Genomic DNA, 18,069 nt, shown 5'->3' on the forward strand with positions numbered 1-18,069 from the left:
GGGATTCCCGGTCGGGCGTCCCGGCGGCGCTGCAGCCGCGCTCGCTCGCGCGCTCCCGGGCGCCGGGATCCGGGGCGGAGGAGGAGGAGGAGGAGGAGAAGGAGGAGCCGCCGCGGGGCGGGCAGCCGGCGAGCGCCAGGCCCGGCCCGCCTGCCTGGCTGGCTGCTGCTGCTGCTGCCTGGGCGCTGGCGGCGGCGGCGGCGACTGCTCCCGGTTGCGCGGCGCCTGGTGTCCGGCTGGCGGTCCGGGCGGCGGGCGCGGCTGCTGGGTGCGCTGCGGCTGCTGCTGCTCCTCCTGGCCGGCGCGAAGATGGCCGCTCCGCCGCTGGCCGCCAAGGCCGGCTCGGGCGCCGCGCCTGGCCCGGGCCGGGCTCCCTCCTCGGCGTCGTCGGGCGGCTCGTCGCTGTCCGCCGCGGCCGCCGCCGCCGCCTTCCCGGAGCTGGACTTCCGCTCGGGCGCCCGCGTCGAGGAGCTCAACCGGCTCATCCAGGAGTTCACGCGCCACGACCAGCGCGAGTACGACGACCAGCGCGCGCTCGAGATCCACACCGCCAAGGACTTCATCTTCTCCATGCTGGGTAAGGAGGAGAAGCAGGAGGCGGCGGCGCGCTCCCCTTCCCCGGCTGCCGGGACCAGTTGCTGCGCGCCGCTTCCCGGAGGCTCCCGCGGGCGGAGGGGCGGCCGAGCCCCCAGACGGGCGCGGCTTCGGGGGCGCCGGGCTGCCCTTCTTCGCCTGGAAGCGTCGGGGAGGTGGCGAGGGTCCTTCGGAGCCCCGATTCGGGTTAATGGGAATAGGGTGGAGGGAGAGGAAAAGGGTCAGGACCCCGACTTGGGGGGGGGGGAGTTCTGGGCGTGATCCTGCCCCCCTCCGTATGAGGCTAGGCCTGGCGGCTTGCAGGGAGTCTGGCACCTGTCGCACTGGCGGCTCTTGCCTGCAGCCCCTGAATCGGAATTACGCCCCCCACGTTTCCAATAGAGCATGCTCCCAGAAGCCAGGATGCCACCCTGCTCACCAGTCCTCCTCCCTCCCTCCCAAAGCCGTGGGTAGCTTGGCAGAAATGCCCGGGGGGGGGGAGAGAGACACTGTTGGGCAAAGCCTCGTGCGCCTCCCGGCTCCTGGTCCAGCTGCGGAGGAAGGCAGGCCGGGGGACGGAGCCGGGGGTCCCTCTTTGCCACGGGAGAGGAAGCAGGAGCGAGCGGGGAAAGCAGCCTCCCTCCCACGGCAGCCCCACTTTCCCTGCGCTGATTATTTCTGAGAACCCGCCACGTTCACCTCGGCAGCGAGGCCAGGGCTGTGGCTCCCCCCCCCCGCCCCCAGCTCGTCAGCTGAGACAAAGGGCAGAGAGGGAGAGGGGGGGCGCCTCACTCCCGCCGGTGCGCAAGAACAGCGCTCCCACCCTGGGCAAACGGGGAGCCTTCAGGCCATGGGTGCTTTCCACCCAGCTCAGCTGGCGGGATTGTGTGGGGAAGGGAGGGAGGGGGAGGGGGAGAGCCCCACCTCCCTTCGTAATTATGAAGTCTGAAATGTATTGGAATGGACATAAATCACTGCTGGAGCGTGTTGCAGGCCGAGCAGTGAGTCAAGGCGAGTCCCCTGGGATCGCCCTCCTCTCCCTGTTAGCGTGAAACTGTAAGATTTAATCCTGGCTGGAGCAAAAGACCACTTCTTTGGTTTTGCTTTTGAAGAGGGCTTTGCAAAGCCGGGTAACTAAGCCCTGCTCCTCTGGCCTAAGGTGGCTGTTGCGTTGCACAGGCCTCAATGCTGGCGGCGTTTGGTCCTAGCTCTCAGCTGTGGTTCAGCAGGTGCCCCCTTTCCCCTCCTCTGGCCTACCTGTGAGGAGGAGGTTGGAAGCTTTCCTTTCTGTCCCTGTTCTTCATTAACTGCCCTCTAGCATGCCGTCCAAACTACACAAACTTCAGGTTATTCAAAGGAACAAAGGTCACAGTGAGGCTCCGTTCCTCCACGCAAACATCCATTTCTCACTCTGCAAATGTGGAAGGATATATTCAGCAACTTTGGGAAACACACAAGGTTTAACCCCCCCTTTTTTTTTGAGGGGGTGGTCTTCCCTTTCAAACAAAATGACCACGGTTGGGCCAGTCTTTATTTTCAGCCAGTAAATAAGGCTAACCACCCTTTTCCTCCAGAAATGTTCCTGAGAGTGGAGCTAAGCTTCTGGTCACCTTGTGGCTGTGCCAGAGGAGTGTCGTGGGTGGGGGTCAGTGGGCACAGGCTAAAATGGACAGGGGGAAAGTCTGAGGCTCAGGCACGTCACGCTGAACCGTAGTTTAGTATAGCCCCTGGACCCAGCCTTTTGAGCCACAGAGTCCCAGAACAGCCACGAGCTTTGCAGTCCCAGGGAAGCCTAGTGTGGTCTGCTATGGGGCCTTTGTGAAGACTTGATAGGATTAGTGATCTCTTGGTGATGATCCTGTTGCTAAAGTGCTCATAGGATGCTTGTTTGCTGCTTCCTGTCTTTATGTAATTTTTTTTAATAATAATTTTTATTGAGTTTTCCATATTTAATTACATTTCATTACACAGATCTATAACATAAAGCATTGCTCCAACAAGAGCATTGACTTCCCTCCCTCTTTCAGACATCCCAACATCTTTTAGCAATGCTTCCTGTCTTTCTGGCCTTGCTAGGCTCCAAGTTACAGGTGCCAAGCAGTTAAAGGTAAAGGGACCCCTGACCATTAGGTCCAGTCGTGACCAACTCTGGGGTTGTGGCGCTCATCTCGCTTTATTGACCGAGGGAGCCAGCCTACAGCTTCCAGTCATGTGGCCAGCAGGACTAAGCCGCTTCTGACGAACCAGAGCAGCGCACGGAAACGCCGTTTACCTTCCCGCCGGAGCGGTACCTATTTATCTACTTGCACTTTGACGTGCTTTCAAACTGCTAGGTTGGCAGGAGCTGGGACCGAGCAACGGGAGCTCACCCCGTCGTGGGGATTCGAACCGCCGACCTTCTGATCAGCAAGTCCTAGGCCCTGTGGTTTAACCCACAGCGCCACCCGTTCCCTGTTAATTTCTGGTGTGGAGGCCCCAGACCGCTTCCCTTCTGTCACTGATCTCATTCCTGCCCTGGCTTGGCTCCTGCTGCCAGTACTGGGGGAGGGCCTTTGATCGGGAAGCAGATGCGCCTGGCCGCAGAGGGTACTTCCTGCCACCCTCACTCCGACTTGGCACACTCCCTGGCGCTCAGCCTGCAAACCAAACCACATCTCAGCTCCTGACGATGACCCCTTTCGCTCCAGCTTGGCTGTAACCGGCTGGCGGGGCAGTGAGCTGGTAGCCTGTCTGCAAGGCTGCGCCAAAGGGTTTCTGTCGCTCTGGGGTGGGAGTGCTTGAATTCCTCCCCAAGCCTTAGAAGCCAATCAAACCTTGGGGATGTTTTTGGAGCCCCGGCTGCCTCCCCCTGGCCCTTAGCAGATTCAGTGAAGGACCAGGCAGCCACACTAAATCCAGGGTTGTGGGGCAGACCCCCAAGTGCTGCTCCTTTCAGCACTGCTTGATAACATGAGAAGCCCCTGAGCAGGCAGAAGGAGTGGCCCACATTTTCATGATTTAATCAGAAACACTTATATACTGCTTAGTATTAAAAAAAGTTAATCTCCTAAGTCGTGACTTCTTATAACACTTTGGCCTGTGTCTGGGTGAACCGGGGGCAGCAGGGACCAGTCAGAAATGGCTTCTGTAGGGAAGGTTGCCGTGTTTAACTGTGACTTTCTGTGAGGAGTGGCTACCTTAGCGAAGTGGTTCCCAGGTGAGGACTTTGTCGGCTTCATTGGTAAGCTGGTAAAACTGGGAGCCCCTCTCCAGGGGTGTCCGTGTGATGTGCCGAGGAGAGACCATCTGGCTCTAAGGTCCACGAGCTTCATTGCTTGTTTGCCAGCATGTGAGAAGCAAGAGGCCTGAGAGCTAGTTTAGGGCAGGGTCTCACGCCCCTTCAAGGTGTCTCAGGTTTGGGGGTGCCTCTGGGTATTCTGCTGCTCCCTAGATGCCCAGATGGCTGTGGGGGCCTGAGGCTCCTTCTCTCACTTCAGCAGCTCTCCTGGTGCAGGATCGGCCCTTTGCCACTCATGCAATATCTGCATAACCTGTCTCCTGCAACAGGACTGCCTTTGGAAATGCTTTTGGGACAGGCATGTGGTCCAGAATGCAACCGCAAGAGATGTGCTCAGCACGCGAAGCATTACCACTCTGATATCCGATCAACTTGGCTCCAGTTTCGGGACTGGTTCAAAGGGTTGTTACTTAAAGCCTGAAATATCTGAAGGGTGGTAGGAAGCTATGCAAGGCGGGGCCTTCTCAGTAGTGGCACCGAGATGGCACAGCTTCTTACCAAGGGACATCCATCTGTCTTCCTGGCTGATGGGCTTGAGCCAACAAGTTAAAATGTTTCCATTGGGTCTTTGAGGAGGTGGACAGATAGAAATGAAAGGACTGGAAGCTGTTTTAAGATGCAGCTGTCTCTGCACAGCTTGGCTAAAGGTCATTTCCTGTGGCAGTTGTAGCAAATGGAACTTCCAACCCTGCTCAGGTGAACTTGCCTGTCATTCAGTAGCTAAGAACGTGCCCTGCGGGGGCACAAATTTTCTAGCAACAGTAGACGGGCTGGATGTTTCTGCCACACCTTCGCTGTTTGCAAAGGCTGGGCGTGTTCCCCGTAATCTTTACGTGACTCTTCTTGTCCTGGCTAGACTTGCTCCAGGAGGAAACCGCCATGGGTTGCTGGAGAAGCCTATGTTAGCAACTCTCTTCTTTAAAGGAAGACTCGCTCCCGCTTGATAGAGAACTTCGCTGGCGAGTGCCCGCAGGATTAGAACCTTATTGGGGCAACTGAACTGGCTCGCTCAGAGGAACCCCTAGATTGCAGCAGTTCAAATAGGAACCCCTTCGAAAATAAAACCCTAAGGGAGCAACCCCTCCCCCAAAGGACCCACCTGAACTGAGCATGCTCAATGGCTGCAGAACGCTGAGCTTCTGTTTGGGAGGGGGAGAGAAGCATGAGGGAAACAGAAGGGAGTAAGAGAACAGCAAATCTTCTGAATGCTGGTTGCTGGAATCTGCAAGAGGGGAAAGTGTTGTTGCGCTTACTGTGTCCTGCTTACTGGTTTCTGGCTGTAAGACAAGGGGTCCTGGCCTAGATGGGCCCCCTCTGGCCTGATCCTGCAGGCAGACTCTTGTAATGTTCTTAGGATGCCTGGCCAGTCGGCTCCAGTTCCCCCTAAACAGGAGCTCTCCGTTGGCCCACTTTCCCACTTGAAATCTAATATTCCCCAAATCATGCCTTTACAGAAAGGTCTAGGCATGTGCTTGGCAATGGCACATAATTATATATCTACAAATGGTAACTAGGATACCGTTCATGGTGGTTCTCTGTCTCTCTCCCTCTCCTCCCCACCCCCACCCCGCCCTGCGGAAAAGCCTGATAGGATTCTGCATGAGCTCACACTAGAAAGGAAGAGCCACCGTACAGCAGGCACAGTGTTCATGAACTTGAAGCACTTCCTTTTGGCAATCCAGCTGTGCATCTTTCTCATCACCGGCTTCCTCCTCCTCTCTCTCTAAATGCTGGAGCCCAGAAAAGGCAGGGAAAGTTCCACAAGGAAGGGTAACAGTTATTAGAAGCCGCCTTGTAAGATGAATGACCAAAGCCGCGTCCTGGCCCCCCGGCTGCCCGAAGGAGATTTCGGAGAGACTCCCAAGGGATTCCTAGGAGGGTCCCTTATGTCTCTTGGGAACCCACCCCCCTCTGGCCTCTCCTTTCATCAGCGACCCCAAAGGTGTCTCCCTTTCTGGTTGGTGGTACAGTGGGGTGTGCGCTTTGCGGGGGCTCTCGTCAGAGGTGGCGGCGGCTGGATGAGCCTGGAGGAAAGAGCTTATGGAAGTGACCTAGTTATTGTGTTATCTTATCGCAGATAATCTCTCTCCGCCCCCCCCCCCCGCCATGGTTTCTCTGCTCTGCCTTCGCAATTGGAGGCAGAAGCGCTCCCAAGTACCAGTTGCTGGAAATCGCAGGAAAGGAGAGTTGCTTTTCTGCTTGAATTCTGTTTGCTTGTTTCCCATCGGGGGCATCTGGGTGGCCCCTGGGAGACGGGCCGTGGGTCAGATCCAGCAGGTGGTTCTTGTTATGCCATGGAAGACAAGGCTGTTATTCGTGGAAGAGAAGGCCGCCAATGGCCTTGGCTCTGCTCTGCTGGAGGCAACAAGGCTTCTCCTGAGTGCCACTCGCTGGAAGACGCAGGAGGGCAAAGTTTGGGTCCTGCTTGCAGGTTTTCCATAATAAGCACCTGTGGGAGCAGGATGCTGGGTTGGTCCAGCTGGATTGGCCTGATCCAGCAGCGCTCTTCTGGTTTTCTTAGAGAGCATATGGATTGCCGAACAGTGGCGACGGGGGAGAAGCGATCTGGCTGCTTCCCATAGTTCCAAAGTCAGGATTTTCACCGGGAAATCCTTCCCGGATCAAATGCTCACCCTTTGTGTCTGATCCAGAGTCCTCTTTAAAAGGAGTAAGTGTCAAGTGGTCCAGTAGCGATATTGTTCTTCGTTCTGTGTTGGGGACCAGAAACTCCGCTCCACAGAGATGCTAGCTAGGGGGTTGCAATGAGCTTTGCGCTGCAACAGTTTTCTGACCTGTGGAACATCCGGCTGCAGATAAGAGTGTTTGTGCTGCTTGTAGTGGGGCTTATTGCTCGATAGCTGGCTGAGAGTGAGCAAACCATATCAAGGACACTCTCTCTCTCTCTCTCTCTCTCTCTCTCTCTCTCTCACACACACACACACACACACACACACACACACTCTCTCTCTTTCCAGTCAAGCAGGGTATAACTTCCATGAAATAATTTTTCGCTCTATAAGACGCACCAGACCACAAGATGCACCTAGTTTTTGGAGGAGGAAAACAAAAAAATATATATTCTGAATCTCAGAAGTCAGAACAACAAGAGGGATCACTGCACAGTGAAAGCAGCGATCCCTCTTGCTGTTCTGGCTTCTGGGATAGCTGCGCAGCCTGCATTCGCTCCATAAGACACACACACATTTCCCCTTACTTTTTAGGAGGGAAAAAGTGAGTCTTATAGAGTAAAAAATACAGTAATTAAAATAAAATCTATGAAGCATTTCCCTATTGCTGTCACTTCTGCAGCTGCTCATCAATTCATAGTTTTATTTATTTAAATGTTTGTAAGCACATAAGAGGAGCTGGCTGGATCAGGCCAATGTTCCTGGAGAGCCAGGAGCTCACAGCTCTTTAGATATACCCTGGTCTCTCCCAGGCCCCCATCCCCAATTCCACACTGGTGCACAGGGAGGAAGGGGGCAATTCAGGTACGGGCTACACCTATGATTTGCGGTTTGTGTTTAGGTTACTCTGCAAAATCTGAAAACTTCCCCACGAGCCTGAAATGAGTCGAAAGGGTCTCTAGCGCACAACAGAGACCCTGGGATTCCGATGTGCTTTGCCTCTGAGTAAGGGATTGTGGAATTTGGGACGCGGGTGGCACTGTGGGTTAAACCACAGAGCCTAGGACTTGCCAATCAGAAGGTCGGTGGTTCGAATCCCCATGACGGGGTGAGCTCCGATGGCTCAGTCCCAGCTCCTGCCAACCTAGCAGTTCCAAAGCACGTCAAAGTGCAAGTAGATAAATAGGTACCGCTCCAGCGGGAAGGTAAACGGTGTTTCTGTGCTCTGCTCTGGTTTGCCAGAAGCGGCTTAGTCATGCTGGCCACATGACCCAGAAGCTGTGCGCCGGCTCCCTTGGCCAATAAAGCGAAATGAGGGCCACGACCCCAGATTCGGCCACGACTGGACCTAATGGTCAGGGGTCCCTTTACCTTTAAGGGATTGTGGAAACATGGACGGCAAGTCACTTGCGTGCACGATGGAGTTCCCCCGTGCACCATGGTGAGGAAAACACCTTGCCAGATGCTTCTGAATCTCGCCGTGTGTCAATGAGCCTTTGGTCTCGTACCTCGATTGTTACGGCAGACTCTGTCGCTTGTCTGGCCTGTCTACTGGTTAAGTCATGATTTTAATCCTTTGCGACGTGCTGCTTCTGGGTGTCACAGCGCATCACTCTAATCTCCATCAGTGTGACAGGGACCCGAGCCATGGGGGAGTGTCCTGGGGGGGTCTGGCACCCGGAGACGGATGGTTTGGTACTTATTTGGACAGTCGCTACTGCCCCCTGATGAATGGAGCTGCGCAGCTCAGCCTGGCGCACTGCTGGGTCTTGTGCTCTTTCCAGCAGGCAAAGGTGGCAGGAGGGAGCTATGTGCCAGCCAGACAATAAATCAAAGTTTTGCTGGGGGGGGGGGCGGCGCCTGTTCCCACAGGTTTCCCTGGGGATTATGCAGCGCTTGAGCAAGTAGACTAGAAACTGAGCAATTGCCGCATCTTTCGCCGTGATTCCTGCATGCCCGGGGGTTGGGCTGGATGACCCCTGGGGTCCCTTAGGATGTTGCAGTGCAGTTCTGTGGATCTAGGCCTTGTGCACTGAGTCCCCCCCTCTGTGCTCATCGCATGGCAAGCGGCGCATGTAAGCTCTTGCAGGTAAGATCGCACTTCCGGTGCTTCTCAAAAGGAGGTGTGCATTTCAGCTCTACCTCTCCTTTAAATCCTGTGTGAGTGTCTGGAGGCGGTTGGAGGATGGATGGCGGCTAACAGATTGAGGTTGAATCCTGACAAGACAGAAGTACTGTTTTGGGGGAACAGGGGTCAGGCGGGTGTGGGGGACTCCCTGGTCCTGAATGGGGTAACTGTGCCCCTGAAGGACCAGGTGCGCAGCCTGGGAGTAATTTTGGACTCACGGCTGTCCATGGAGGCGCAGGTCAGTTCTGTGTCCAGGGCAACTGTCTACCAGCTCCATCTGGTGTGCTGGATGAGACCCTGCCTGCCCGCAGACTGTCTCGCCAGAGTGGTGCATGCTCTGGTTATCTCCCGCTTGGACTACTGCAATGTGCTCTACGTGGGGCTACCTTTGAAGGTGACCCGGAAACTGCAATTAATCCAGAATGCGGCAGCTAGACTGGTGACTGGGAGCGGCCGCTGAGACCACATCACACCAGTCTTGAAAGACCTACATTGGCTCCCAGTACGTTTCCGAGCACAATTCAAAGTGTTGGTGCTGAGCTTGAAAGCCCTAAACGGCCTCGGTCCAGTATACCTGAAGGAGCGTCTCCACCCCCATCGTTCAGCCCAGACACTGAGGTCCAGCGCCAAGGGCCTTCTGGCGGTTCCCTCAGTGCGAGAAGCGAGGTTACAGGGAACCAGGCAGAGGGCCGCCTTTGTGGTGGCGCCTGCCTTCTGGGATGCCCTCCTGTCAGATGTCAAGGAAATAAGCAGCTATCCTATCTTTAAAAGACATCTGAAGGCAGCCCTGTTCAGGGAAGTTTTTAATTTTTAATGCTGTATTGTTTTTAACACTTGATTGAGAGCTGCCCAGAGTGGCTGGGGAAACTCAGCCAGATGGGCGGCGTATAAATAAAAAATACTATTATAATTATTATTGTGTGGTGTAGCAGTGCGCTTGAACGTGTGCAGTGGCCCTCTGAGAAAATAATAGAGTTGCTGAGTTGGGAGGGACCCCTGAAGGACATCTAGCTCAACCCCCTGCAAGGCAGGCGTCACAGCGAAAGAATCCCTGACAGGTGGCCTCTGCTTTGAAGCCTCCAATGCAGGGGAGAGTCCACTGCCTTCTGAGGGTGTCTAAGTGAGACCAGAGGAGGTTTATGGGACCCTTGCATGGATTCACCCTATGCCTCCAGCAGAATTCTCTCCCTCACTCCTTCTTCCTTTGGACCCAGGTCCACTGGGGAGGTGCTGGCCCTGGTAAAATCTCCAGGGCCACCTTGCCTGGGTTCCAGAAAGGCACATTTTGGTTCTCAGCAACTTAAATATTTTCCCTGTTCTGCGCTTAAACAATCCTGGCTTTTTAAAGTGTTTTTGTGTGTGTGTCTGTACGTGCCCACAGGGATTGGGAGGGAGAATGCTGTGATTTTTCTCTTCTCCAAAGGAGCCCGGGGTACAGTCCCTGTTTGTCTCCCCAGGGCTTTTGTTGGGAGTGTGCTGAGACAGTACAAGGCTGTCCTTGGCAGTTAGCAAACGTTCTTTGCTCGCTAGCCTTGTCTATCCACGTGGCAGCGTCTGGCTGATTGACGGGGATTTATCCCCCCCCCCCGACTGGAGGCCAAGAATCTCTTGCACAGAGCTGACTGTTTCTTAAACTTGGGCCTGAAGGTGCTGCACATGGATAGCTCTTGGGTCTTCGGTTAAAGCCCCATTTCTTCCCGTTCTATGGATGGGTAAGTTGAGGCACAGACAACTCTTCTTCCTGTAAAACCCACTTATGGTGGCCACCTAACTGGGAACTAAGGTTGGAATTTGCAGCACTGGGTTCAGTGTTAGGAGTTTTTTATTTGGGTAGGGCGGCGATTTTGGTGTACTTTGGTCGGTAGAAGCTTAGTAACCAGTTCAGCCGTGGCGCATCTGGAAACACGTAAATGATTATTCAAAGTGCAATGCTAGTTTGCGTATGCCATGACACAATGTCAGGGTGCAGCGATGCCTTGGTGCAAGGTGACACAACGTTCTAGTCAGATAAGGTTACCGCACATGCAGGAGAATTGAGCATAGGCCAGTGGTGTGGACTGGGGCGGGTGGAGAGGAATTCAAGGAAACCATGGTAGATTATTATTTTCTAATATGATTCAGAACCTTATAAGCTCCAGATTAAGAACCCCTGCATGATCTGACATGCCAGAGTCTCGCCTTTAAGCTGTGATACAGAGGTTTTGCAGCTCTCTGCGTTGTCTGAAACTCTGCAAACTGCTGAAGAACCCCTTACAGAAGTGTCTTTCTCCATGGTGAACGCTCTTCAGTCTCAGGGTGAGCAAGGCGTTTACTGGCCATTTCAGAGACTGGAGTTCCTTTGCCACTTTGACGTTGACATTCGTGGAAGAGGGCCTACAGAGGACTACTAGACCACGATGGCTGCGCTCGGCCTCCAGTCGGAGGCAGCAACCCTTCATTAATTTATAGAGCTGTGCAATTGGAAGGGACCCTGAGGGTCATCTAGTCCAACCCCCTGCAATGCTGGACTCTCAGCGGAAGCATCCAAGACAGATGGCCAACTGACCTCTTCTTAAAAGTCTTCAAGGAAGGAGAGTCTGCCACCTTCTAAGGAAGCCCGCTCCACTCTTGAACTGCTCTTGCTGTTAGAAAGTTCTTCCTGATGTTTAGTCGGAATCTCCTTTTTGTAAGTTGAAGCCATGAGTTCGAGTCCTACCCTCCGGAGCAGGAGAAAACAAGCTTGCTCCCTCTTCCATGTGACAGCTCTTGAGATATTTGGCTCTCATATCTCCTCTCAATTGTGTCTTCTTCAGGCTAAACATACCCACCTCCTTCAAGTGCTCCTCGTAAGGTTTAGTTTCCAGACCCTTGATCCTCTTGGTTGCCCGCCTCTGCACATCTTCCAGCTTGTCAACATCCTTCTTAAATTGTGGCGCCCAGAACTGGCAGAATAGTGCTTCAGAGTACGAGTTGCTGGAAGCCACAGGAGGGGAGAGGGCTCTTGGGCCCGGATCCTGCACAATGGTTTCCCATTGGGGCATCTGCTTGGCCACTGTGAGACCAGGATAGTGGACTAGCAGGCTCTCCTGATGGCTTTACGTTCTCTGTCTGGCACAGGAATGTTGCTAATCTAATCTCTCCTCCACCAAGACCTGCATAGTTCCTGAACAGTCTGTAATTTGCAGATGTGGCATGATGCATTTGGGGTGTGGCCAGCGAGTACACCCCAATATCAGGGTTTGGGGAGCTTCTCTTGTTTTTAGGAGGTTTTGTTTTAGTCCAGGGGGGCAGGCAGACCCCCTTGGTGTGTGGTTCGGTCTGGTCTGCCAGGCTGGGTCTTCCAGCTGTGTCCTGTTCCGTCCTTCCCGACAGCACTCTAATCTCTGACAAAGTGGCGAACAGATTAAGCCCTGGAGACACTTGAGTTCAAGGGCCTCTGGGTTGGCAGTTTGGGGGTGGCTGGAGCCGGCGGGGAGGAGGGGGCTGGAGTGGAGCAAGCCTTTTCTGTAACTGAGCTGCAGTCGCAGAGTAAACACGACCTGCATTTCCATTCAGGATTTTGTTCTCTCTCACATATGGAAGGAAAGGTGGCCAACTCAGCTCAGCGACTCTTTCTCGGTTTGGCAGGGGGAAAGACCAGGCGTGCCAGGCTGAGAAGGGAGCAGGCGCCGCTGAGCCGCAAGGGGAGAGATGACAGCTCCGTAGGAGGGTCGACTGTCTGGCTCCTGTCTCTGCTCCAGAGATGATGGAGAAGCATCCCCAGGAAGGACCATGGCTGGACATCCAGGAGGGCCATGGCTCAGAAGTAGAAATTGTGCCTGGTTGATCGCTGCTCTGATTTTGTGAGCATACAGGGTGGAAAGTTGCCCTCCACTCTGGCTTTAAGAACAAAAGGACTGCGGTTTGTGAAGGGGGATGAGAATTGCAGCTCTGTGAGTGGTGAACTCCTCCTCACAGGATTTCTTGTGGGGATCCGTGACTAGATGATCCTTGAGGTCCCTTTCAACTCTGCCAGGGACTCTTGTCTCATGTTCTCATGTCTATTATCAGGCTTGTTTTCTTTGCTCCACTGATAATAATAATAATAAATTTTTATTTATACCTCGCAGCCTACAAGAGCCCCCTCCTCCTCCACGATTTCGTCTCGTTGCCTTTCTAAGTCCCCTGCCTCCAGTGGGAGTGAGTTCCATAGGTTTTAACTCACACGTTCCACCAAGATTGAGGCAGTTCCAGATGGAAATGCCCAAAGAGAAGGGCGTCTGTGATGGATGGGAGTGTCTTAAAAGTGAGATCTTGGAGGCACAACCTCAAACAGTAGGAGGCCTCTGAAGAAGCCAACAATTGTCACCCAGCCATGCTTGCAGCTGCTGCCTGCTCCCTCGGGGTCCCATCCAGCCCTCCATTTCTATGACTTTTCCCCACAACCCGGCACCTATAACCGGGAGCGAGGATAATGTGTGCATGGAGGGTTTTGTCCATTACATCTCTGTCCCTTCCCTCTCCTTTTTGTGTGACTGAGGCAGATCTGGGCTGAGGCAGACCCACACATCTGCTTTCCCCACTGTAGATGTAGATTGCGTCTGTGAAATTGTCCCCCCCTTCCTCTCATTATCACCCACTGGAACACTGTGGATCAAACCGCAGCTCTCCTTGGCATCAAGGGACCAGCTTGAGCTGACGAAGCTGAAGCCTTGCTCTTTGGCTTCTGTAAAGGTAAAGGGACCCCTGACCATTAGGTCCAGTCGTGGCCGACTCTGGGGTTGCGGCGCTCATCTCGCTTTATTGGCCGAGGGAGCTGGCATACAGCTTCCAGGTCATGTGGCCAGCATGACTAAGCCGCTTCTGGCGAACCAGAGCAGCGCACGGAAACGCCGTTTACCTTCCTGCCAGAGTGGTACCTATTTATCTACTTGCACTTTGACATGCTTTCAAACTGCTAGGTTGGCAGGAGCAGGGACCGAGCAACGGGAGCTCACCCTGTCATGGGGATTTGAACCGCCGACCTTCTGATCAGCAAGCCCTAGGCTCTGTGGTTTAACCCACAGCACCACTTGGGATCAAAGTCTCTTTCTGGGCAAGGGGGCCGGGAAACTCTCTTTCTGGGCAAGGGGGCCGGGAAACTACTTTTCCTAAGAGGTTTGCTGCTTGTGGGCGGATCTCCTCCTTTCTCCCTGGCTCAGGTGGTATGGCGCTTTGGAGATACCCTTTGTGATACCCTCTCAAGTGAATTTTTCAAGGGTGGGGGTTGCGTTCTTCCTCCCCTGTCATCTGCCTCTGATGATGAAATGGCTCTTCTTAGGAAACGGCCTCTGGGAAGGATAACCTCAGAGGGGGAGTCCCTGTGGCTGCTTCTTCCTCTTAACTTGAGACCTCAGGCAGCCGCACTGGCTTCCCTTTCCTCTCTGCAAATCTCCTTCTGCGCTCCCCCCTCCCTCTGCTGCCCTGCTGTGGTATTTTGGGAATGTGACCTTCGCCAAGTCACAGCGCCCTTTTCTTTTCCCAGAGAAAGAGGCGGGAGTGGCACATTAGGGCTTCTGTGGGCCAGTTCCTTCGCCCACCGCAGAGAAGAGCCATTGTGCCCTCTTTGCGGTGTTATTTAATTAAAGATTTATTTGCCTGGTGAAAGCCCCATTAGAGCAGCAGGAGGTGGCAGCATCAGAGCATCACTTCAGGGGCCGAGTCCTGTCAGCTCCTCCCCCTCCCCCTCCTGCCTCAACCATTTTTTGTTTCGTTTTTAGTTTTATAAAGGATTTTAGGTCTTTGAGAGAGAGAGAGATTTATTGCATTTCTGTGCTGCTTTCCTTTCAAACGAATCCCGAAGCTTCTTAGAACAACAATTGGCAATAGTGTACAAGTGTCACAGGTCTTCTTTGGCGATCCCTCGTAGCCGAATAAGATTGTCTTCCATCAGCACGGTCTTAACAATGAGTACATAAGTGACTGTGGAGGCCAATTCTGGATCCACACGTCCTTCCACAATGGGGACGTTGGTTTCTGGGTGGGAGTTGATCCTGGTGAGGGTTTGCCAAGCGTGCCTTCCTCTTAGCACATTTCTCCCTTGTGTCCTGAGTTCAAGTGTCTTCAAAGCCCATGACACCTTTGGTCAAGGCTGATCTCCAACTGGAGCGCTCGCAGGCCAGTGTTTCCCAGTTGTCGGTGTTTATACTACATTTTTAAAGATTTGCCTTGAGAGAGTCTTTCAACCTCTTTTGTTGACCACCAGCATTACGCTTTCCATTTCTAAAATCATAGAGTAGAGAATCATAGAGTCATAGAGTTGGAAGAGACCACAAGGGCCATCGAGTCCAACCCCCTGCCAAGCAGGAAACACCATCAGAGCACTCCTGACATAAAATCATAAAAGAGTAGTTGCTTTGGAAGACGATCATCAGGCATCCGCACAACATGACCAGTCCAACGAAGTTGAAGAAACTTTGCTTCAATACTGGTGATCTTTGCTTCTTCCGGGACACTGGTATTCGTTCGCCTGTGTTCCCAAGTGATGTGTAAAAAGTTTTTGGAGACACTGTTGATGGAATCTTTCGAGGAGTTGGAGATAGCGTTTATAAGTGGTCCACATTTCACAAGCAGACAGTAAAGTTGGTAGTACAATAGCTTTGTAAACAAGCATTTTGGTTTCCCCTTTGAATGTCCCGGTCCTCAAACACTCTGCACTTCAATTGGGAGAAAGCCGCACGTGCAGAGCTCAGGCGATGCTGGATTTCAGCATCAATGTTGGCCCTTGTGGAAATATAACTGCCCAGGTAGTAGAAGTGTTTAACATTTTCCAATGTTACACCAGTGTAACAGGTACAGCTCAAGCCGTATTATATAATTAACAAAACACCAGCAAGACACTTAATGATCTGTAAAGCACAGTAAACAAACCCACAAAAAAGTAAAAAGCTGAGCATCACAGTTACAACGTAAGTTAGATGATTAACTGATCATCAATAAAACATTTATAACAGGCATAGGCAAACTTGGCCCTCCAGATGTTTTGGGACTACAATTCCCATCATACCTGACCACTGGTCCTGTTAGCTAGGGCTCCTGGGAGTTGTAGTCCCAAAACATCTGGGGGGGGGGGCGAGTTCAGGGATGCCTGATTTATAATCTATAAAACAATGTTGAAAGGCAGTGATTGAAAAAGTTAGCTGAGGGCACATTCCTCTTGCAGTGGAGGCAGACGTCTCCTTGCCCCTCTGCCGGGCCAATCCTGCCTCGGTGCTCTGTGACCCTCCTTGAACATCACCCCACAATGCCCTAGTGCCAGTTCTCCACGTCCACTGCTCGTGAGAGTTGGATGAAGGTGGCTACATTAATAATAATAATTAATAATAATAATGGAGGGGAGCTGTTCATGTGCAGTGTAAGCATTTGATTCTTTCTCTTTCCCTTCCTCCCGGGTTGCTTTTGCAATGGGCTGCACTGGGAAGGGAATAAACATGGTGTAGCAGCTGAGCAGAGCTGCCTCTTGCACCCGTCTTTCCCCCGTCATCTCAACCCCATGTGTGCCCACTCGGCAGCTTCGGTTGGCGGATCTGGCACTGCGTAATCAAACAATTAAACCCCTGTGTTGTAAACAGTTACCAGTAATATCCAAGACAACACGATGACCAAGTACAACAATGCGATATCAATATAAACTCTCTATATAATCTATACGGAACATTGAATAATATGAAATATGCACTCTCTGCAAAACCAAATAAACAGAAATCTTATAAATCTCTGAAAGTCACAAAATGTGCACTCTTGATGGATTCTCTTGAAAACATAGAACCAAATAAACATAAGTCTCTGAAAGTCTTTGTAGACTATGCAAGTCTCTGAAAGAAGCAAGGGGTCAGATTCTTATCTGGTGAAAACAAGCTTTGTTTTATGATGTCCAATGCTGCCAAAGTGGTCCACAAACAGACGTCGTGGACAGTGATTCCGGATATACCCACCGTTTTGTAGAATTCTTCTTCAGCATAGCAGAAGGATACAGAAATGCTTCATAAACTGCACATCAATTATTGAAACGATGACCTGCAGGTGCCACACGATGCCCGTTCCGCGTTGGCAAGAACTCTGTTGTTTAGTGTGGCAGCAACTACACTTTGGAACTCCCTGCCTATTGATACCAAGCAGACACAAAACCCAGATGCCTAGAAATGCTGATGTGAAGTTCAGTCTGTTTTAGTCTTTTAACTTTTTGTATGTTTTAAAGCATTGTGCATTCCTCTTGAGTTTACTTTTTTATAAACCACTTTGAGGGTTTGTTTTTTCTACAGTCAAGCGGTGGATAAATTTTTCGAAACAAACAAACAAACGAGAGATGAAACGGTAATATTTGAAGGTCAGCTGCTCTGCTGCCTAATATTACTGTTCCTGCTCAGTTTTTCCTGGGGCTTATTGGTTTTCCTTCCTTCCTTGCAGCCGGCCAGCCTTCTGCCGTCTGCTCTGTGCCACACACACAAACGGGAGGCGGATTAGAGAGGGAGGAAAGCAGATTTGCTGGATTCATGTTCTGCTGCTGCTTAGGAGAAGGGGGACTCTCTCTCTCCCTCTCTCTCTCTCTCTCTCTCTCTCTCTCTCTTTCTCCCTCTCTCATAACGAGTTTCAGGGAAAGCGCATAGCAGTTGCGCCCAAGGATTCTTGAGAGAGGATATGTAGCAACGGAGGCTAAGTTTTATTTGAGCAGTGAGGGGTAAGTGGGCAGGGAGAATAAAAACTAGTATAGTGGTGCCTCAGGTTACATACGCTTCAGGTTACATACGCTTCAGATTACAGACTCCGCTAACCCAGAAATAGTGCCTCAGGTTAAGAACTTTGCTTCAGGATGAGAACAGAAATTGTGCTCTGGCGGTGCGGCAGCAGGAGGCCCCATTAGCTAAGGTTCAGGTTAAGAACAGTTTCAGGTTAAGTATGGACCTCAGGAACAAATTAAGTACTTAACCAGAGGTACCACTGTATTGTGCTTTGCCTGGAAAACAACTACAGTGGTACCTTGGTTTAAGAACACCTTCATTTATGAATAACGCTGCAAACCCGGAAGTAGGTGTTTTGGTTTGTGAACTTTGCCTTGGAAGCAGAACATGTTGAATGTGTTCCATTTGTAAATTGAGTCCCTCACCGCTATGAGAAAGCACGCCTTGGTTTAAGAACGCTTTGGTTTAAGAACGGATTTACGGAACGGATTAAGTTCGTAAACCAAGGTACTACTGTACTTGAGCTTTAACTGCTTTGCCAGGGCCTGAAGAAAGCAGGGAGGGGTGTGTTTTTTGGGGGGGGGGTCCAGAATTTTCTATGTTGGGCTTTGGAATAAGAAGAATAGTAATGTGCAAATCCAAGTTCTGTGTTGAAATGAGCAGCTTTCCATTCAGGTCTTAGAACCCTAGACTTGTTGGGCGGTTCCCCAAGGGTCATCTAGTCCAGCCCCCAGCAATGAAGGAATCTCGGCTCAAGCATCCCTGACAGGTGACCACCCAGTCTCTGCT

General features: G+C 52.2%; 1 protein-coding gene across 1 annotated transcript in view; it reads left to right on the plus strand.

Annotated features, from left to right (window-relative positions):
- Window positions 1-294: 294 nt before the first annotated feature.
- MB21D2 (Mab-21 domain containing 2) overlaps window positions 295-18,069 on the plus strand; it is a 62,776-nt gene continuing 45,001 nt past the window's right edge. The window contains exon 1 of the mRNA XM_081190375.1: window positions 295-577. Within this exon, the coding sequence (XP_081046501.1) occupies window positions 310-577 (268 nt within the window). The 5' untranslated portion in view covers window positions 295-309. The remainder of the gene's footprint in view (window positions 578-18,069) is intronic.

The sequence above is a fragment of the Podarcis bocagei genome (assembly GCF_964188305.1).
Source record: "Podarcis bocagei genome assembly, chromosome: 4".
NCBI classification, from domain to species: Eukaryota; Metazoa; Chordata; class Lepidosauria; order Squamata; family Lacertidae; genus Podarcis; species Podarcis bocagei.